Source organism: Topomyia yanbarensis, chromosome 2 (assembly GCF_030247195.1).
Source record: "Topomyia yanbarensis strain Yona2022 chromosome 2, ASM3024719v1, whole genome shotgun sequence".
NCBI classification, from domain to species: Eukaryota; Metazoa; Arthropoda; class Insecta; order Diptera; family Culicidae; genus Topomyia; species Topomyia yanbarensis.
The window spans coordinates 383,838,610-383,862,557 of NC_080671.1; the positions used below are offsets into that span (position 1 = coordinate 383,838,610).

General features: G+C 39.2%; 1 protein-coding gene across 2 annotated transcripts in view; it reads right to left on the reverse strand.

Annotated features, from left to right (window-relative positions):
* Positions 1–23,948, reverse strand: part of LOC131684694 (B-cell receptor CD22) — a 1,114,748-nt gene that overhangs the window by 656,668 nt on the left and 434,132 nt on the right. For both annotated transcript variants that reach the window (XM_058967793.1, XM_058967794.1), the window contains exon 3: positions 20,320–20,449. In XM_058967793.1, coding sequence (XP_058823776.1) covers positions 20,320–20,449 — 130 coding nt within the window. The remainder of the gene's footprint in view (positions 1–20,319; positions 20,450–23,948) is intronic.

Sequence of the window (23,948 nt, forward strand, 5' to 3'; positions counted from 1 at the left end):
AACGTAACCATTTGACACTATTATTTTTGTTTTTCGATATGTTGTTTACTTTCCGAGATATAGGTGATTTTGTCAAAACAAAACGTGTTTTAGGCGAATAACTTTTGATCAAGGCAACTTTATTGCGCTAGATAAAAGTAGAAAGCATATACCTTTCTGACAAGCTATAGATTTCAAAATCCGTTCACGAGCGGCGAAGATATTAAACATTTCGTATTTTTATTCCTCGCTTTCCAATTTTCACTATCTGAAAATGAGACAGTTTCATACAGAGTATTGCTTTACTGGTGTTTTAGAGGCTAAACTAAATCGATTTTGAATATAGAGGTATGGAAACGCATCTACGTGAATAAAGGAATTCGATTCTTAAAACGTTTTGTGAATTACCTCAATAATATATAAAATATTTCTCAAAAATTAATATGTTAGTTTTCTTCAAAGACAAAATAATGTGTAAGTTGACCACTAGAGTGACAGAAAAAAAATGACCCCCATCGGCCCACCCCTGAGTCGATTCCTAGTCCCACCAGGAGTGTCTGCTCCAAATTTGAGCCAAATCGAACAAGTCTGGCTACCGGACCAACGTGCTTGAAGTTTGTATGGGATTTTTCGACAATTTACATGGAGAAAACCCACTTTCGCACATTTTCCCCGCTAGGTGGCACTGTATACATCAGATTATCACCAAAAGTGAAACTTAAGAAGATAATTCTATTATCTACAACTTTGTTGAAGACTGCAAAGCGATCCGACTCGAACAAGAAAAGTTATTAAACTTTTAACGAAGTGATGTCTGAGTCAGTTTTGCATGGGGCCTAGCAGTGCATGGTTGTGTATCAGTACTAGGTTCTATCAAACTATACATTTTTGTGGAATAATGGTTAGATTTAGCTGAATAGTATGTTCGGAAGAATTGCAGTACATAATACGAATTATGTTTTGGTTAGAAAATTTTAGTTCCACCTGTGACCGCATAGATGGCGCCAACACTAACTTTTCAACGGAGAGAGATAGAAACTAGGTGTCTGCTACAAAGTTGTAGAACAAGCCTTTTGCAGTAATTCTTCTAAACATATCGGTATTGTATCTCTCTCCGTTGAAAAGTTAGTGTTGGCGCCGTCTATGCGGTCACAGGTGGAACTAAAATTTTCTAACCAAAACATAATTCGTATTATGTACTGCAATTCTTCCGAACATACTATTCAGCTAAATCTAACCATTATTCCACAAAAATGTATAGTTTGATAGAACCTAGTACTGATACACAACCATGCACTGCTAGGCCCCATGCAAAACTGACTCAGACATCACTTCGTTAAAAGTTTAATAACTTTTCTTGTTCGAGTCGGATCGCTTTGCAGTCTTCAACAAAGTTGTAGATAATAGAATTATCTTCTTAAGTTTCACTTTTGGTGATAATCTGATGTATACAGTGCCACCAAGCGGGGGAAATGTGCGAAAGTGGGTTTCCTCCATGTAAATTGTCGAAAAATCCCATACAAACTTCAAGCACGTTGGTCCGGTAGCTAGACTTGTTCGATTTGGCTCAAATTTGGAGCAGACACTCCTGGTGGGACTAGGAATTGACTCAGTGGTGGGCCGAGTGAGTTTTCAAAAATTCTTTATTTTTCTGGGCACTCTATTGACCACATAGTGAATTTTTTTATGTATTTATCCCTTGAATAAGGCGTTGCGTTCAACCGTAAGGTAGATGTTGGAGGGTATATTAATTCGTAGATCTCCAAGTAATCCACCCAGTAGTGAGATAAAAGATTTCTCATATAATTATATTCGTAGCATCACCGAGAGCAACTGTATTTTTGAATCCTAAAATTCTAGGGAATATATGGGCTTTTTTCGCAAGATTTATGTTATACAGGTCATAGCGTAAAACTTACTTGTTACGTTATTTACAATAAGGGGGTAAAGAAATACATATATCGCATAATATACCTATAAGAACAAGGTCGCGGCACTAAACATCATTTGCCATTTCTAACACGCCGCCTCTTTCTCATTCTCACTTACTCTCACTCTCTCTCTCTTCTCTCTCTGTCCTTCCTTCGTGTTCGTGGTAACTGTCACGACTCACATCTTTCTTGCTGTTTCTCTATCCATTTCTAAGTTGTGTGATAAGATCTTCTGATAATCTGAAATATTTATTAATGTCCAATCACGTGAAAACAAGCTTAATATTACATTCTACTTGGTAAATAAAATATTTGTCGTCCTGAGAAAATTTGCAAAATGTTTGTATTATGAGAAAACTATAACTGTTTTGAAATGTTCACACCATCAAGATGAAAGGTGTATCTTTCCGAAACGTTGAACTATGGGTAGGCAGTCGACCAAAAATCGAAAACTACATCAACTCAAATTTAATTCAGTTCTATTCAGAGCTTATATATACAGTATAATTAAGGAAATTCATGGCTTTCTAGAAAAATATTTAACTTAACTGGGTAATATGGATATTTAAAGATAAAAATTGCGTTATTTAATCTTTTCGTATCTGAATTGAAATTTTAATGAATCATATGTTCAAATATGTTATGTGAACAGTAAAAACATCTTTTTTGTGATGTGTTATTGAAAATATATGTTCATTGTATTGGTATAAACTATTTTGAAGAATAACTGATCAAAGTCTAAAAATATCCCCGAATTAGGTCCGGGAAAAGAAGTCTCCCAAAGACTCCACTATCGATGGGGGATCCAAGTACAATGTTTCTTCTAATTTATTGTTGTTCATTTTTGCTCTATACTAAGTACAATTCAATTAATGTTTCAATGACAGTCACAATTAGCAGAGAAGCGTTGGATGTCCTGTGTACGGAAACGTTTGATCTTACTACATTTTTGTCATACACATTACTGTGTAACAACAAATTAACCCGATGGTACCCTTTTCATGACCAATGTAACTAGAAACATATTTATTCGCAGAAAATTAAGATTTGTGATGTCAAGTATGTCTATCCACCAAGAGCAGTATTATGTCTAGTGACACTTTCATTGACCTCTTGTATTTTCAACAAATCAAATACTTATCCTGCAAATTAGAACCATTTCTTTTTCGTAGTATTGGTTTGTTTAGCACTCATTTATCCATATTTCCTGAACGAAAATTCCAAACGAAATAATATACAAGCTATAAGGATGACTGGAAAGAGACTACATTATAATCAACTGAATGGCTTTTGTACTATCGACATAGCATAGCTTCACACTATTTACGTCAATGCAAATGAAAACTTTGACCTTTCCCATTCACAAATCGCATTCTCCGTCTGTCGCTCTCTGTTTAAAGAGTTTGAAAGCACATGTGACCTTGTCTTATTTTACTATCCAATATTGAATTCCAAAACAAATTGAACGTTCCAGGTTCCTTATAACTAATTAAGGTCCATTAATAATGTAGAAACACCAGATAATTTTAAACGACGCCGCCAAGAGAAGAACAACGAAAACAAAAAGATGAAAACAAAAAAGAATGAACTTTAGAACTTTAGAAAGATCATTGCATACTAATTAGCCATTTTTCAGATGATGGGATTTTCAAAAACATTTCATAACTTTCTGATACAATAGTTCTCAAATTCGTACAATCCGGTTTATTCATTTACTTTATTCAAAAACTATTTTTAATTTAATTTTAATTATTTTTTTTCAGTTTCTTCATTTCATGGATTTTATTCGTCTTGTTTATTTTATTCATTTTGAACATTTGACTAATTTTAAGTTTGTGATATTTGCATTTTAATTATTCATTTCATTCAGCATTCCTTTTATTCATTTGGGTTAATTTAATCTATTTTTTCGTTTTATTATTTGGATTCTCTCTGATCAGTTTATTTTTTCGTACATTTTATTCATATCATTTATTTAACTTATTTTATTCATTGTTTTCCTTCTGTGCATTCTATTCGGTTTTTTTTCCAATTTATGTGTTGTGTTTTCAGTTTCTTCATTTTAATAATTTTTCAGATTTATTCATTTCGCCCAAATTATTTATTTGACACTATTTATTTTTTATTCCATAATTTATAACTTTTTAACATCGCTTAATTTGTCACTTCAATCTATTCATTTTCTTCTACTGTGTATTCATTTTATCAATTCTATTCGTTTTGTTTATTTGATTCGTTCTATTTATTCATTTTGTTCATTTCATGCATTTGATTCATTGTATTCACTGGATTCATTAAATTCATTCTATCCATTTGATTCGTTTGATTCATTTGTTTCAATTGGTTAATTTGATTCATTTGATTCATTCGGAGCATTTGATTCATTTGATTATTTTGATTAATTTGATTCATTTTGTTCATTTCTTTAATTTAATTCATTTCATAATCAGTCATTCCACTTATTTATTTCATTCAATTTGTTAGTTTGAGTTAATTTAATTTGTTAAATTAATTTTATAACTATTTTTAAATGTTGCCTAATTTGTCATTTAATGAGCTAATGTAATTTGATTTATATATTTTATTAATATGATTTATATTATTCATTGTACTCATTTAATGAATTTGAAAACATTTTGTTTTTTTATTTTGTGCTTTATTTTTTATTTTGTTTGTTTTATTGATTTTCTATATTTTTTTCAGTTTATTCGAGGTTTTATGCAGGGCTAGAAACTGCGAACTAATGAACGAGTTCTGCAAACTAATGAATGATCCAACAGTGGCATGTGTAAGAAATGTCTCATTTCACTGCTAGGTGGATTAAGTTGGTTTTTGCTATGAAATTGTGTATTTATCAAATTAAAATGAATTTTTATTATTTTTTAGCACAATTATTCGTAATTACAAACGAAAGACGTTTGTTGTGATGAATTTAGTATTCGTCGAGCAATTGCTGTGATTAAAATGGCCCTTGATTTTGACATTCCAAGATTGACATCGAATTCCAAATCTTCCCACGGTGTGAATAAAATGCTGGGCATAGAAAGTAGCGCAGAAGTCTAATCTTTAATTTGGTATATAACCGGCTTGATACAATGTAAAATGAGCATTTTACCGCAAAAACCATTTGCTAGGTCGGATTTGCCCCACCTTACCGTACAGTGAGCGCCACAGTTTCGAGTGTGACTCGCCAGAGATAGATTCAATATCGTTGAAAAATACAAATAATAACTCGATGGTCAGGATTTTTTCGTCTGGCAAGCAATTTGCGACAAGCGAAGTCGGTTTTATGTCACAACCGGGATTATGAACCAGAGCACATACGACAAAGAGTGCCTTCACTAACGTTGACTACCGCTTTTAAACAAGACTGTGGTTCTCCGGTGTTTTGGTATGATTTGACGTCGTGCCGTTATGCAAAGTCCGTACTACAATCGTGTAGAGTTATCAAAATAAAATTTGTGCCTAAATACTGCAATACTCCAAACTGCCCAGAACTTCAGTAAATCGAAAGATGCTGGTCAATTACGAAGCAGCTACTAAAAATCCGATGTTTCTCAATATGAATTGGAAATGTAATGAAAGTTGAAGACAGCTGGGAAAGAAGTTACAGATACTACTGTGAAAAAGTTTATGACTACCATTCCAAACTGTTTTAAAACATTACATATCACAAGCTGAATCTTTTTCCTAAATGGATATCGAATTAATTTTTGGCCATGGTTTCAATCTAGTGCAATAATTTCGTGGACCTTTGGTTGTAAAACTAAAATGTATCTAATATACTAGAAGTACACATACAAACTACATCAATTTGATATGTTTTACTTCGAACTGAAGTAACTGAAATCAGAATTGCATGTACCGAGCATTCGTTTGTCTGTTTCGTTTGATGTATTATAATAGGGCTGATATAAAACTATGGCAATCTACGAAAACCAAGTAACAGAATGCCAGTTGTTAAAATCATGCATTGGTTACACGAAGATGTATTTAAACGAATCAATCAATTTTTATTGATCTCTATTTTTAACCTACGGTGCTTATAAAAATGTTATTCTTAAAATATTAAACGTGAACAGTACCACGTTCCTGATGTGATGAAACTGGATATAATATGGCTTCAGCAACGTCATATTTCAATAAACGCTTCGCGAACTCAAACAAAATTTTTTTGCGAATCCCTTCAGATGATTTAGAATCAGTTTTCAAGCCTGCAGGATAAGGAATAACGAATCTTTGGATGGTCGAGTATATGTCGCCGTGATTCATAGTTTATCTTTGTTTAGGACTGGTGGTATCCAACGGGGAAAAACGATCGGAATTGTGAGTGGAGCTAAGCAATCATGTGAAAAAAAATTCCCCCCTTTGAGACTCCGGCCCAATGCAATAACCCTTATGCTATCCCTGGGTATGGCGACATCCCAGAAAGACCCCTCTTTCTGGGATGTCGCCATACCCAGGGATAGCGTAAGGGTTAGTGCATTGGGCCGGAGTCTCAAAGGTTGCGAGTTCGAGTCTCGCTCTTTTCACATGATTGCTTAGCTCCACTCACAATTTCGATCGTTTTTCCCCGTTGGATACCACCAGTCCTAAATAAGGTATTGGCACTTAAGTCAAAAGACAAAAAAAAAAATTGAATTATTAGTCAATCAATTTTTGTTTGACATAAATCTGATTTAACCGAATCTGAAAACAGCAGCTAGTAAGAATTCTTATCGCATTTTAAATCTGAACTTGTTGTGAATTTTTCCAAGAATTTATCGTCCGCCGAATACAGCTTGCCAATCTACATATGATATCTTTTTTCAAACAGCTAAAGAAATAATAGCAAGGTTTCCTCCAGAGTTTAAAGTTCATATTTAGGGTGATTTTTTTAGCACAACTTAGATTTTATTCCTGATTCTACTTCCTGTCGTTGGTGAAATTTCTTAATGGGTTATTTAAGGTAGAATTTTCCCCTAAAATATTGCAAAATTTGGAATATCATTTTATGTTCAGCAGATAGTAAGTTTATTTTTCACAAAAATATTTGTTTTGATACCCCAAGTAACTTTGTGAAAGATTTCAACAACGTAGGGATATGACTTAAAAAGCTATCCTAATAAGAACTAATTTTAAAAGGTCTTCCATATAACATATTTTAGAACTTAAGAATTGTTTAATGAGATATATAGTGCCTTGAGTAATTGCTTTTGTAGTAATATTTGGTACAACTTTGCCGAAAACACTGAGTCTCTATATTAATTAGTTCAGAAATTAAATTTCGTATATCACTTATAGGTGAATTAATTACTGATATATATTCCACTGTGCAATCGTATGTTACTTTTAAAGAATCATAAAAATATTTTACTAAGTTCCACTTAAGAAGATACCACGAAATAATGAATCTAAAAATCATGAAATCCAGTTTGGTTCAGAAAGGAAAAAAAATGAGCAATCAGAAGCAAAAAGCTTCAAACAATTTCAGGAACAACAAAAAACCTAATAATGTGGAAAAAATTTTCAAAATTCGTGACCAATTAAGTTTGAATATTTTTTCGGTACAAATTGAGTGCAACGCTGAAACCGAAAGCGAAATCAAGTCATGATGGTTTTTGACTTACGCATATAGAAAGTGCTGCTACCTCCGTCTTGAAGTGAGCCAGCTGCAACTTGACGTCAGCCATCCAGGATTCCACGATACCTATTGTCTCTGTTGCCAACATCTACATCTCCTCCACGGTCTCGCCGGTTATCGTCACGAAACGTCATCTGCAAGATCGACGATCTCAACTCGCCTGGACAGTTCCAGGCGAGTTGAGATCATTGTACACTATATTCCAGAGTGTTGGGCCATGTATGGAGCCCTGAGGTGTTCCCGCCGGGACCCTAATCGATCTCCGCCCCATGTTTGTTTCGTAGACCAGTACTCGGTTTTGAAAGTCACTTTTCAGAACCTTGTACAGATAGTCCGGAACTCGCATGCTGTGCAGCGCTACGACGATAGCCCTCCAGCTAGCACTGTTGCACGCGTTCTTCACGTCTATCGTTACCACGGCGCATTTACCCCTTCTCTTTTCCTTCAATGCTTTCTCCGCGCTTGAGATGACTGTGCGGATGGCGTCCACCGTCGATATCCTTTTCCGGAATCCGAACTGCCTCTGCGACAGTCCGTTCTCACTTTCAGCGTAGGCTGTCAGCCTGTCGATGATGACCCTTTCCAGAATTTTACCAAAAGTATCCAGCAGACATGTAGGCCAATAAGACGCTGGATTTCCTGGTGAGTTCCCTCGTTTTGGCAACAACACCAGCTTCTGGATCTATCCGGGAAGTAGCCATCGTTCAGGCGTTTCTGTAAGACTATCCTGAATATGTCCGGAAATACCAGAATCGCGGCCTTCAGTGCCACTATAAGGAGCACGTCGTTGAAGACTCGATTGTCACCGGCATTTACACCGTCTGCATCGACGTACGGCGTAGGTGGCCATGCGGTTGGGTCATGCTTTGGGAAAATACCCTCCATAATAATTTTCATTTTGCCAGCCCACATTTCGACTGGCGTCGATAGATTCTTGACCCTGACCAACACGACATGGTAAGTAATGTACCAGGGGCTAGCGTCTACTTCTCTGCACAGCTCCTTGTAGCAGGTGGACTTGTTTAGCACTATCTCGAGTTTAAAAGTGGCTCATGGTTGCTCGGAATGTTACCTTACATTCTTCTCTGACTGCCTCAGATCTTATTCTCTACACACGTCTTCTAGACTACAGGCAGGCAACCAGTTCCATCAATACGCCGGACGGTGGTAGTTCATCAGCTCCAGTTTCCTCATCATTGTTACATCACATGCCCTCGCTACTGTTTCCGACAGCTCATAGGAACTCGGAATTGGAGTAAGCCTGTCAGCACGAAGTGCCTCCACAAAAAAATCCTTGTCGAAGTTCTTTGTTTTCCACTTCCGCTCGCCAATCCTTACTCTCCGCGTTACCGTTCAATTCAGCAGACCAATGGTTTTTAGTGGATCGCTTGGTGGTCACTATGTGTGTACTGCTCACTTAGGGACCATTCATAAATTACGTAACGCAAAAATTGCCCAAAATTGACTCCCCCCTCCCCCCATGTAACAAATTGTCACAAATTTCTTCATCCCCCCCTCCCCTGTTACGTAACAAATTCCTAGAAAAAATTTTTTTTTCTTCGGTGAAAACATGTTACGTAACGATCTAGCTAACTCCCCTCCCCCCTATGTCACAACATGTCACAACTTGTTGTACCCCCTCCCCCCCTAAAAGCGTTACGTAATTTATGAATGGTCCCTTACTCGCCAATCCATGTATCCATCAGTGACGCGCTGTTGAGTGTTACGTCGATGATGGATTCCCGGTCGTCTTTGCGGAATATGCTAGCGAAACCTTCGTTGCGCAGCCTTACAACCAGCTTCACCAGGGCTTCCAATAGGCTGAAACCTCTTGAATTGGTCAGCCTGCTCCCCTACTCCACGGCCCAAGCGTCAAAATATCCTCCTGTAACAAACGGCATACGTCCGACTAACGAGTCGGTTAGTGCGTTCAGCGTCCGATTGTACTGCTCTGGTGTCCATCTTGGAGGAGCATAACAGCTACAGACGAATACACCGTTGATCCTGGTGAACACGAAACGTTAGTGTGAGTTATCATTCACCTATCAGGGATGCCACATTGAAATCTGTGTTTCGGCCAAAAAAATCTTTTTACCATCTGTGATGACTAAAACGGGAAAAAATCTGTGGAAATCTGTGATAAATTTCCAAAAAATCTGTGAAAAATCACAATATTTCCAAAAATCTTTGAAAATCTGTGATATTTTTATCAAAATGCCAAAAATCTGTCATCTGTGAAAAAGAATCTGTGATCAAAAATTGTGAAAAAATCTGTGTCATTACAGAAAAATCTGTGAATATGGTAACCCTGCCACCCCGAATGAATATGGTAACCCTGGGAACCCGCTCATCACTTGGATTGCCGCCATCCCTTCACTATCCAGCCCCCAGTTACCGGTTTCGGCAGGAACACGATACAGCTCTGCAATAATTGCCGGTCTCGGCCAACTTGTTAGCAACGACCACCGGTAGTCGAAGCGCCGCCTTTTGAGTGCTTTCATACGATTTCCAAATCCGGATAATTTCCGGTACATCTAGCTTGCACCGCTCGATCAGTGCACTCTTCAGTTCGTCTACGGTTGTTTTCTCTTTTAGACCCTTGCACTCGACTCCGGTTTCCTGCGACAGAGCATTCATGTTCGTTTCGCTGCTCAAGGATTTAGCAACGAGCTCGATTTTCGTCAAGCCCTTGATGGAAAGATCCATCTTCAGCTCGAAGATCATCTCGCCTTTCTGAGTGCGCCTCGTTTTAACAAAGTTCTCTTCCAGCTGCTTCAGCTCTGGGTACTCTTTCACTTTCTTGAGAAGAGAGGCGTAGGACGTCGTTCGCTTCGACGATCAGTGCATTACCCAAGTATCTCTCGAGAGGGCTTACGTTTCTCTTTCTTCCCTTTCTGCTTCTTCTTGTCTTCCTTTTGTTTCCGTTCCCTCTGCCTCGCCCTACTATGCACCAACAACGATCTCTTCTAACATTCCTCTGGTTGCGGGAGCCCTCCAGCTCGCTCTTCTGCGTTTTAAGGTCCTCTTGCTCTTCCGGCGTGTTCCTCTCTCTTCTCACCGAGTGAGTATTGCAGTGACTTTTCAGTGTCACCTCAGTCTCTGCCATCGCATGTCCTACGGCTTTCATCAGAGCTTTTTCGGCTGATTCAGCTCTCATCAAGAACGCTTTCTGCTCGCGTTCAGCAGCTGTTACGGCCGATTTGATATCAGTCACTAGCTGCTTCACCTTTGTGTGTACATTGTGCTTGTCCTTCACGAACTCATGGATATCTATGCGAGCAGTGTAGCCATGCAAGTGTTGACATTATCCTTCATGGGGAGTAGTGCCCAGAGCTGCATCGGCGTAAAATCGGGAATGCTCCAACCGAACCTTGAACGATGTTTTGAACGTACCCGGAGACCTGTCGGGACGGATGCAGCCGTGCTGTAAGCCCACTCGTAATTTCAAGTCGGTGTCATACTTCCTTACTCGGGAGTAGAACAGCCCATAGTCATCTTCCAATTCGTGATCCGTGTCCTGTCCGTTGATGTTCGCCATGGTCAGTATACCATAATCAGGATGTTACTGGTGTCGATTCTAATGTGCACTCCGGTTGGCCTTTGTTTGGATCTTAGCAGAAGTGGCACAGACTCGCTTCGACGCAGCTGCTTTCAGAGTTATGGTCTTTTTAGAGGTACAACACAGCCAAATCTAATCGACACCATATCCTAGCAAGACTGCCTAACTCGCAGTAGGACCGGGGACTGGGGGTCATTAATCGTTCCTTACAGAAAAATATCAGATACATATTTTTTATTTCGTCGTTAGGGTGTCTCTTTCCACGTTAGACTGGTTCAAAAATCGTGATTTTCAAAAAGTTGATTTTTTTTAAATTAATAACTTTTAAACCGCTAAACCGATTTTCATTGATAACAGGTCAAATAAAAAGTGTTTAAGTTTAGTTTCAAGTAAAAATAGTAAACTTTAAAAATATTTAATTGAGCGACCAAAAATAAAAGTCGCAAGGACAGAACATGCTTCGTGAAACTTCAAGCATAAAAACCTCATACGTCTCCCAACCTTTGAACGGAACGGATCGTTATATTTCACAGTGGTGTTCGGTGTGTAAATTTTAGTGAGTCAAGGTCATCCTTTGTTCGTTCGTTAGCTGTCGTTCTGCTGGTGCCGAAAGTAAATCCAGCACATTGTTTTCGCTGGTGCGGAACAATCGACGTTGTTTGCAGATAAGTTTTGCTTTATTTTTTTTCCCTCGTTTGCTTTCTTTCCTTTTCCCTACTTTTACTCTACCTTGTAATCAAATAATAAGACACATCCCCGTTTATATAACGCTCTGCCCTCGTGCTTAAATGGCCGAGGGCGAAATACCATCTGATGTAATCATGGAAGTCCCTGATCCCCCTAATACTCGCATTGCTCCCCGTATAAAGCAGTACCCAGAAGGTTCCTCTGGGCCATGGGTGGTATATTTTCGGACCGGAGAGAAACCGGTTAATATATTAAAACTTTCTCGAGATCTGACTGCTAATTACCCGGCCGTAACTCAGATAACACGTGTTCGGGCAAACAAGATACGTGTTCTAGTGAATGATCTCGGGCAGGCAAACGCGATTGCTTGCTGTGAGCGCTTTACGCGGGAATTTAAAGCGTACGTGCCTTGTGTGGCCTGTGAAATCGATGGGGTAGTGTCCGAACCGGGCCTGAAATGCGAAGAACTGTTGGAGCACGGGGTTGGCTGCTTTAAGGACCCCTCTCTTGAACAGATTAAGATCTTAGAATGCAAACAATTGTATACCGCAAACACCGAGGGAGGTAAGACTACCTACTCTCTATCAGGCTCGCTTCGGGTGACATTCGCCGGGTCCTCTCTTCCCAACTACATCCTCCTTGACAGGGTTCGCCTACCAGTTCGCCTGTTTGTACCGCGGGTCATGAGCTGCAGCAATTGCAAGCAGTTGGGCCACACAGCCACATATTGTGGAAATAAGAAACGATGCGGCAAATGCGAAGGAGAGCATGAGGATGACTCTTGCGACAAAGAAACTGAAAAGTGTATTTGCTGCGCGGGCCCTTCACATGCTCTTAAATCATGTCCTGCGTACAAGCAGCGCGGGGATAAAATTAAGCGCTCCCTTAAGGAACGCTCAAGGCGTTCTTATGCAGAAATGCTAAAGAATGCTTCGCCATCTGTCCTGTCCGAAAATCCCTATGCTGGTTTGGCTAACGTTGAGCAAGAATCTGACGACCCACGAGAGGGAACATCTTTGGTTAACCCAGGGGAATCCAGGAAGAGGAGAAATCCAGCCTCCCCTACATTGCCTCGTAAGGGTGCCAAGGTGTCGTCCACTCAGAGTGCGCCATCTACAACCAATAAATCCAACGGAAGTGATGCACAAAAGCCGAAGCAATTTGCTCCAGGACTTGGAAATATTAATTCTAACAAGGAGTACCCACCACTTCCAGGGACACCAAAAACCCCAAGTGTCCCCTTTTTTCAAACAGATACTCAGTCCAGTAGCGGACTAATGAAATTTTCTGACATAGTGGACTTAATTTTCACAGCTTTCAATGTTACTGATCCTCTTAAAAGCCTTCTGATACGTTTTCTCCCTATAGTGCAAACATTTTTGAAGCAGTTGACTACTAAATGGCCCCTCCTTGCAGCGATCGTATCCTTCGATGGCTAAGTCATCGAACGAGGTCACCGATTCGATCACTGTTCTACAGTGGAACAGCAGAAGTATCCTCCCGAAAATCGATTCCTTTAAATTTTTACTAAATAGTTTAAAATGTGATGCTTTCGCATTATGTGAAACTTGGTTAACTTCCTATATAAATCTCAACTTCCACGACTTTAATATAATTCGTCTGGATCGAGAAAACCCCTATGGAGGAGTACTTTTGGGGATCAAAAAGTGCTATTCTTTCAACCGAATTAACCTCCCTTCGACACCAGGCATTGAAATTGTCGCTTGTCAAGTTTTAATCAAAGGTAAAGACCTTTGCATTGCTTCCATCTACATTCCTCCTAGAGCCTCGGTAGGGCACCGAACGCTTTGTAATATCACGGAATCCTTACCGGCACCGCGGCTAGTTCTGGGAGACTTTAACTCGCACGGTACGGTATGGGGCTGTCTTCATGATGATAATAGATCAACATTAATCCAAGATCTTTGCGATAATTTCAACATGACCATCTTAAACACGGGAGAAATGACGCGGATTCCTACACCACCAGCACGCGCAAGCGCGTTGGATTTATCGCTTTGCTCGACATCGCTACAGTTAGATTGCATGTGGAAGGTGATCCCTGATCCCCACGGTAGCGATCATTTGCCTATCGTGATTTCAATTGCTAACGGTTCAAGACCATCGAAAACAATCAATATCTCGTATGACCTCACACGGAACATTGATTGGAAGAGTTACGCGACCGCGATATCCGTTAAAATCGAATCCACTCAAGAACTTCCTCCGGAGGAAGAGTACAGGTTTTTGGCTGGCTTGATTCTCGACAGTGCGAATCAAGCTCAGACTAAACCAGTACCCAGCGCGAATACCCATGGACGGTCTCCCACCCTGTGGTGGGATAAAGAGTGCTCAGAGCTGTACGCGGAAAAGTCCACTGCATATAAGGCCTTCCGGGAAGACGGGTTACCCGCTAGCTATCAACAGTACGCGTCGTTAGAAAGGCGAATGAAGAGTCTAATGAAAGCCAAAAAACGCAGTTATTGGCGTCGGTTCGTCGACGGGTTAACGAGAGAAACAGCGATGAGCACTCTTTGGGGTACGGCTCGACGTATGCGTAATCATAATAGTACCAACGAGAACGTGGAATATTCAAACCGTTGGATATTCGCTTTCGCCAAGAAGATCTGTCCGGACTCTGTCCCGGTACAGAAAACGTACCGCGCCGCGTCTTCTCACGATACCGCGAACGAAACACCGTTTTCGATGGTGGAGTTCTCACTTGCTCTCTTATCGTGCAACAATAACGCCCCAGGGTTAGACAGAATCAAATTCAACTTGCTGAAGAATCTGCCTGACACTGCAAAAAGGCGCCTGTTGAATTTATTTAACAAGTTTCTTGAGGGTAACATTGTCCCTTATGAATGGAGGCAAGTGAAGGTCATCGCCATCCAAATACCAGGAAAACCAGCCTCCGACCACAACTCGTATCGGCCGATTGCAATGCTGTCCTGTATTCGGAAGTTGTTCGAGAAAATGATCATGTTTCGCCTCGACAATTGGGTTGAAGCAAATGGCTTACTGTCAGATACACAATTTGGCTTCCGCAAAGCCAAAGGGGCGAACGATTGCCTTGCGTTGCTTTCTACAGAAATCCAAATGGCCTATGCTAACAGAGAGCAGATGGCATCAGTCTTCTTGGATATTAAGGGGGCTTTTGACTCAGTTTCTATCAACATTCTGTCAGAGAAGCTGCACCAGCATGGTCTTTCACCAATTTTAAATAACTTTTTGCTAAACCTGTTGTCTGAAAAGCACATGCACTTTTCGCATGGCGATTTAACAACATCGCGATTTAGCTACATGGGTCTTCCCCAGGGCTCATGTCTAAGTCCCCTGCTCTACAATTTTTACGTGAATGACATTGACGATTGTCTTGCCAATTCATGCACGCTAAGGCAACTTGCAGACGACGGGGTGGTCTCTGTTACAGGGCCCAAAGCTGCCGACTTGCAAGGACCATTACAAAATACCTTGGACAATTTGTCTGCTTGGGCTCTTCAGCTGGGTATTGAGTTCTCCACGGAGAAAACTGAGTTGGTTGTTTTTTCTAGGAAGCGTGAGCCGGCGCAACTCCAGCTTTTATTAATGGGTGCAACGATCAACCAGGTTTTCACATTTAAATATCTCGGGGTCTGGTTCGACTCTAAAGGTACCTGGGGATGTCACATTAGGTATCTGAAACAGAAATGCCAACAAAGGATCAATTTTCTCCGAACAATAACTGGAACATGGTGGGGTGCTCACCCAGGAGACCTGATCAGGTTGTACCAAACAACGATATTGTCGGTGATGGAGTACGGGTGTTTCTGTTTCCGCTCCGCTGCGAACATACACTTCATCAAACTGGAGAGAATCCAGTATCGTTGCTTGCGCATTGCCTTGGGTTGCATGCACTCGACCCATACGATGAGTCTCGAAGTGCTGGCGGGCGTTCTTCCGCTAAAAAATCGATTTTGGGAACTCTCATATCGATTGCTCATCCGATGCGACATTCTGAACCCGTTGGTAATTGAAAACTTCGAGAGGCTCGTCGAGCTTAATTCTCAAACCCGTTTTATGTCCTTGTACTTCGACTACATGGCACAGAGCATCAATCCTTCTTCGTACAATCCCAACCGTGTCCGTTTCCTAGATACTTCTGATTCTACTGTATTCTTCGACACATCCATGAAGGAAGAGATTCGTGGAATTCCGGACCATATACGCCCGCAGGTGATCCCCAATATATTTTATAATAAATTCCGAGAAGTCGACTGCGACAAAATGTTTTACACTGACGGATCAAATCTCGATGGGTCCACTGGCTTCGGTATCTTCAACAATACTATCACCGCTTCATTCAAGCTCAATGATCCCGCTTCAGTTTACGTCGCAGAGTTAGCTGCAATTCAGTACACCCTTGGGATCATCGACACTCTGCCCACAGATCACTACTTCATCGTTTCGGACAGCCTCAGCTCTATCGAGGCTCTTCGTGCGGTGAAGCCTAAAAAGCAATTACCGTATTTTCTGGGGAAGATACAGGAGTCCTTGTGTACGTTATCTGAAAAATCTTATCAGATTACCTTTGTTTGGGTCCCCTCTCATTGTTCTATCCCGGGCAATGAAAAGGCCGACTCATTAGCAAAGGTGGGCGCATTAAATGGTGACATATACGAAAGACCAATCTGCTTCAACGAATTTTTTAGTATTTGTCGTCAGAGGACGCTCAACAGTTGGCAAACCTCGTGGAGCAATGGGGAACTTGGACGATGGCTACATTCGATTATCCCAAAGGTATCAACGAAGCCTTGGTTCGGGGGGATGGATGTGGGTCGGGATTTTATTCGTGTAATGTCCCGACTTATGTCCAATCACTACACCATGGATGCGCATTTGCGGCGTATTGGGCTTGCAGAGAGTAGTCTGTGCGCTTGTGACGAGGGCTATCACGACATCGAACACGTTGTCTGGGTGTGCGCCGGGTATTGTGACGCCAGGTCTCAGTTAAAGGAATCCCTTCGGGCCCGAGGTAGACCACCCAATGTACCAGTCCGAGATATGCTGGCAACTCGTGATTTCCCCTATATGTCCCTTATTTATACCTTCATAAAAACGATAAATATCTCAATTTAGCCCCTCTCTTTTATTTCTCGTTTTTAGAGTTTCCTCCTGCCTTGTGGAACCGATCAGCTCCAGAGTGCCACTATGTAACCGCCATCGCCCTTACCACTACGCCTGCATAGAAGGAAACTGAAGCGAGAGCGACTCGAGGTCCGATGACTTTTGAAGGATTCCCCGCGGGTCCGAAGAATACCATCCGCCAATCCGGTACTCGACGACTTACTATACTGAGGCGCAAATTTGATTCGCTGATCCCCCTCCCCCCCCCCCCGCCGTTCGAGCGAAAGTTGCAAGTTTTGCTCTTCTTTCCCTGTCTCTCCCCTGTCCTTGATACAACTGCTGCTACACTGATGCGGAAATAAGCCACCCTTTGAATATCTTGACCAAGCATAAGTTTTAGTTAAAAAATTCAAATTAGTATTCTGTATTCCTAGTTTTAAGATAGCTATAATTTTTACTCTTTATTGAAACTCTTGTCCTCCATCTTGTAAATAGAATTGAATCCCTAGTTTTAAGATTTCTGTGAAATTTCTCATAAATATTTGTTCCCCCCTTTTGTGATAGCTGTAAACTTTCTTTTCCTTTGTAAAAAAAAATATTTCAACATTGTAACCTCCTAGTTTTAAGATATCCAAATGTAAAAACAAAAGCATTTGGCACCGCCAAGCTAACGCATTTGTGCCTATCAAATAAACGAAATGAATAAAAAAGCATAAAAACCGGAAAAAATATATCCGACTCTTACAAAGTAGTTTTTTAGCCGACTTTTAATCTTGAACATAACGATATACGGATGCTCCTGCGAACGATTTAATTATTTTTAACCGATTTTTTATGCTGGAGATTCAACCTTGCCGAGGTTTATGGGTGAACATTTTTAAGCGATTCTTATGCTGAAGGATCTATGTCCGATTTTTTCGCTTGAAGTTTGTTTCCGATTTTTTATTCCAATATATTTGAAATAGGTTATATGAAGCATGTTCTGTCCTCGCGACTTTTTTTTTGATCGATCAGTTTTGTATGAAAAACTACGCATTAAATGGTTTTTCTTGATTTTGTACTGCGAGAGTCTTTAGCTAGTCCATACTTTTATATTTTTATTTGAAAGATCCTTTAATGCTACACAACATATCCAAATATTGGGCAGTCAGCTTCAGAGGTTTCGGAGATACATTTTTTTAAAAATAAAAAAAAATTGCAACTGTATGCAGACACCCCACATGCATAGAAACGATGAAGCCGCATGAAGGTTCACCATACATCTCCATCGCGTCACAGCTGGTGTGACAAACGAAATCCATGAGTTACTTACAAGCTGGGTGCAACATTCGTTACAGCCTGGGGGCTGTCCATCAACAACGTAGAAAATTTTTCAGACATTTCAGATCCTTCAATAAAAATCTAAGCGGTTTTCAAACAGGTCATATTTTGGGATTATTTTTTTTTTTGTATCAAAAATCCAGGCGAAGCATGAGGAGAAAAAAGTAAAACATGTTTATAATTTCATTCGTTTGAATCTTCACAAGGCATTCTTTTCTTTAGCTTCAATTTAACACATATTTCTTCCGTCAAAAATACCGTTTGACAACATATTTTTAAAACAATACAAAGCAGGAGTGGAGCCATCGGAGAAATACAGCAATATTGATGTCCATTGTAATTCGTGCATTGCAGGCACAGCTTAGAATGATCCAGTACTAAGATCATTTTTTTGAATTCGGAACTACATCGGATTGGATTTTTAAGGTTTCACTGGATTATTAAACGAATACAAGCATTCTCCTATCTTGTCGAAATAATTCTTTTACTGACATGAACATCTTTTTCAGATCTTTCATATAAGAGAATATTGAAAATGGCGACTATATTAAATTGTTCTGAAATGCGATATTTATAGATATGCAGAAAAATATGACAATAATAGAAGCTTTCTGAAGATAGTAACAATTACTACATTCGAATTAACAGGGTAAAGTGTATTCTATTTCACTCCGGTTATGTCTCTAACGTTACCCACCCACAATTTCGAGAAGCACCCGAGAAATAATAAAATCTCTGCTTTTATACTATACTACCAAATTAAATGCATTGTTTATAGTTTTTGGTCCTAGTCCTAGATTCCTAGTCTCACCAGAAGTACTTGCTCCCAATTTGAATCAAATCGGACATGTCCAGCTACCGGATCTACATGCTTGAAGTTTGTATGGGATTTTTCGTCGATTTACATAGACTTTTCTACGGCTCATGTACGTACACGGCACATGACACAAATACTACATCACAAACTGGTGGAAAATAATAAACAAAGACGGCAAAAGTAAATGGGATTGTTTTCAACCAGGATACTTCATTAGTGTTCGTGAGACCGGTCGCAAAGAACTCAATGGAGAAAACACATTGACTGGCATTTTCGCCGCTTGGTGGAACTGTGTACATTGTATAATAAGAAAGATAATTTGATTGTCCACAACTTTGTTGAAGATTTCTAGTCCATCCGGCTTTGTTGAAAGAAGTTATTGTACTTTTAATGAAGTGATGTCTGAGTCAGTTTTGCATGGGGGCTAGCAGTGCACGGTTATGTAACAGTACTCGATTCCCACGAACTAAACATTTTTGTGAAATAATGGTTAGATTTAGCTCTATAGCATGTTAAGAATAATTATAGGAAGTAATAAGAGTCATGCTAGAACATTTTAGTTCCCCATGGCACCGCATAGAGGGCGCCAACACTAACTTTTCAGAGAGAGATTGAAATTAGGTGTCTTCTACAAAGTTGTAAAACAGGCATTTATCAGTGATTCTTCTGAATATCCTGATATTCTATCTCTCTTCTATGAAAAGTTGGTGTTCGTGCCCTCTATGCGGTCACAGGTGGAACTAATTTTTTTTTAACCAAAACATAACCAAAACATAACATGTACTACAATTTTTCTGAACATACTATTCAGCTAATTCTAACCATTAATTTACAAAAAAGTATAGTTCGTGGGAATCGAGTACTGGTTCAAAACCATGCACTGTTAGGCCCCATGCAAAACTGACTCGGACATCACTTCGTTAAACGTTTAATAACTTTTTTTTAACAAAACCAGATTCACTAGTCGTCTTCTACAAATGAAGTTGTAGATAATTAGATTGTGTTTCTTATTTTTACTTACAGTGATAATACGTTGCATACAGTACCACCTAACGGCGAAAATGCGAGCTAGTGGGTTTTCTACATGCAAATGGTTGAAAAATTCCACACAAACTTCAAGCACGTTGATCCGGTAGCTAGACTTGTCCGATTTGCTTCAACATTGGTACAAGTGCTCTTGGTGGGACTAGGAATCGACTTAGGGGTGGACCGATTGAGTTTTCAAAAATTCATTATTTTTCTAACTAACAGGCTAACAGGACCAAAACTTACGAAAAATTAATATTCATAAACCTACCTATAGATGGGCACGTTGTCCTTGTACCACACGACCAGCAGTATCCGGTCGTTTGGCAGATTTGACGAAACGTCGCACTTAATTTGGGCGGTATCATTCACTAGCACCTTTTCCACGTGTACTGGAACATCTGTGAAGAGGAGAGGAAAAAAAGCAGGAAAAGATATAAAGATTAATATTAATTTGTCACGAGTGTGTGTGTGTGTTTTTTTTCTCGTACTACGCTAGCCATACGGCTGAAGCTATTTCACCACCCGTAAATTTCAACTAAAAGGGGATAATACCTCGTGTGAATGTGGCAGCAAATTTAAATTCCATTTTGCTACATTACCAGCCCATCGAACGGCTTTCCACCGCGGTCCGCCTCGCACTCACTATGTACCAACAACACTGCCGAGAGATAGTGGTATGCCGGGGATGTGCATAAATTTTGCACTTTAAAATGGCGCGCGCGCACATAAAAGGAATATTAATTAATGTTTTCCATTAAAGGGGCAAAATAATGCATCATAAATATTTTGATTATCCGTTCGGGGTCCCCGGCGCAAAGTGGGTCTTTTTTCAGCTCGTTTCGTTTTCGCAGCTAACGCAGCCGATTGATGTCGGCGGGGGTCGATTTATTTCACACATTGTTGCTGCGTGTTGCTGCGTGTATGGTGGTGGGTGGAACTGAAATAGTTGAAATTTGTCTGGACCGTTCAGTGAGCTTGGTAAATTGGTATCAACCGTGAGTTCCGGACAAGGGTTTCAGCAGGTTCGGGTATCGTCCAATACATTTGTTTGAAAAAACGGCATCATGGGTATCAAACTTTATAATATTCAAAGACAATTTCAGAAATACCCATGAAAAGAATTTCACCAGTGGTGAAACAACCGTTATTCTTGATAAGTTAATTTACCCTGTGTTGTGAAACTTTTGGCACCTATTATTATAATAACGCTAGTGGTCAAGTAATGGATTTCTCACTCTTATGAGCGAAGGATTCTTGGAAATTTTTAAATTCTGAAACGCATTATCCTTCAGTCTGCTGGAGAACGAGCCAATGAATTTATCGCCTTATTTCTTTTGAGCTTAAAAAAAATTTACTCATGAGATTCTTAAACATTTTTGATAGAACGGTAATTAATCAGTTAGTCAGTAGTTCTCTAACCAAATGCAAATTTTTAAACAGTTTGTAGAGATGAAAAATTCCTTTCGACATGCCATGGTTAGGAATAATAGCATATTTGTAGGTTTCTGTACGTTTATGTATGGGAATCCAAAAATTGGGATACGCAACATATTTACTGTAGGGTTACTATATATCATAACAGAGATCACACGAATACTCAGCATGCTCAATAGTAGCCATGTGATAATGGAGGTTGAAATTACAGTACAATTGCAAACTCCATAATCGTATGGCTTGCAATTGCAGTATCCTCACTAGAATGCTGTAATTGCGTTTGGAAAAATGCAACTAATTCATTGACATTTTCCGATTAGTATCCGGGAGAAATTTTTTGGCTCGTTTTCTACAAAAAAAAAATCTGCAGCAGCAAATTCATTGCCATATCATCAGTTTCCGGGAGAAACTAGCACCAAAAACAATCCTGAACGTGCTGAGAATATCATACCGTGCTGTGGTTGGGAATCCAGTTTCCGATACAAAGTTGTTGCACGACGTTTGTCTTGAACTTTTCATGCTGCACTCTTTCAATCACGGAACTGCTTGAGAACAGCACCTCTGATAGAAGCGGTAATTTTCAATGTTTTCGCTTTGTTTCGAATTGACCATGTCGGGATTTCGACTTTCACCACTGGAACACACGTGCTTCAGAACCGTAACCAGGATTTTATTTCGGGAGTTACTGAAAATTAGTGCATAAATTTATTAATTCTGATGACTTGGGATACTAGACTGAAACAATAGAACTACCAACTAAATATCCCAAAAACATGTTCTCGACAAGGGAGACTATAGTAGATCGACCAATTATTAATTTTGAATTTCATTTTTATTGTTTATTTACAAGCCACAATTTACTCTAGTTACCACAAAATTCTATTGAAAGTGTTCAGGGCATAACCCAATATGATATCCCCGACGGTGCTAGAAAATGCAAGATATTCTAGACTACATTTTTACAAGGTGTTGAAGTGGCTAAATTGAAATGAATACCTGTAAAAATATCCTGAGAATGTTCGAGCAAAAAGAAGGTCGCAATTTGCTTTAAATTTTCTGATACGGAGAAACAGTCTAACTTCGATTTTCTTGATCAGGCGTCCTGCAACTAATACCAATTATGTTGTATCATGCAAAATTGCTCAATTGAATGATATTTTAGGTGTCCAGCCAGAAAGGATTGTTTGTGATCAGTAGGATTACAGCACTAGTTCTAAAATTGTCGTGTACATTGGGGAGTAGTAGTATTTTTTCTACAATCACAATCAAGATAAGAAGATATTGTTTCATTCAAATCGAAAGGAGAGGATCAGAGTGAAATTTCGAAATACCCCTGTAGAAAAGATGACAGAGGTGATCTTCTGGATTCCAATTTATTTTTTTCCTCTATTTTCTTCGTGATTCCTGGTTATTCTTCTCATTGTATTCCACGACAAACAAAAAAAGACTAACACATACTGAACATATGAAATCTAAATGTTAATCCCAATGACTTATAGACTCAACCAGTCTCAACATTTTAGTCGCTCTCTGTTTTTCATTTCGATGTTTGTCCGCTGTCACGTAGTTTTTAAACTTATACATGGTGTTTGGTTCATAGTTAAGAACCTCTCGAGAGATGATTGACTGTCATATTTGGAGAAAAAAATCGTTCTACACATACCTTCAAATCTCAACCGTTACTAAGTTATTGCATTTTTTGTGTTAAAAACTTAGTTGCCTTAAAATAGCTCTAACTCAAAAAATATACTTTGTATTTCAAATCTTTTGGATTCATTGGATAAGTGAGAAAATTTTCCATTGAAAAATGCCCTCAAATGTTTCAGCTAATAAGGTTAAGTAACCTTTTCACAGTAATTTATTTAAAATTTAACAATTTTGATCGATTTTTCGTTCATTTCGCGAAAATCCTAATAGTTAACATCACCATTTTAATAATTCAAATTGTTAGTCTTGAAAAGCTTTTTTTATTTGTATTTCAAATCTTTTGGATTCATTGGATAAGTGAGAAAATTTTCCATCGAAAAATGCCCTCAAATGTTTCAGCTAATAAGGTTAAGTAACCTTTTCACAGTAATTTATTTAAAATTTAACAATTTTGATCGATTTTTCGTTCATTTCGCGAAAATCCTAATAGTTAACATCACCATTTTAATAATTCAAATTGTTAGTCTTGAAAAGTTTTTTTTATTTCGATTATAGAGGTTTTAACCTTAAGGTCATTCGCCTCTTCGGGTTAGAAAAGTCTCTTATGAAAAATTTCCAACCCTATGTGCGGGGTAAGGACTCGAACCCAGGTGCGCTGCGTACAAGGCAATCGATTTACCAACTACGCTACGCCCACCCCCTCTCTTGAAAAGTTGTATAATTTGTTCTTTGACATGATACACTTATTTTGTCTTGTTTTTATGTGTTTGGGTTATTGAACTTGGATATTTTTATCTCATATTCACTAATACTAGC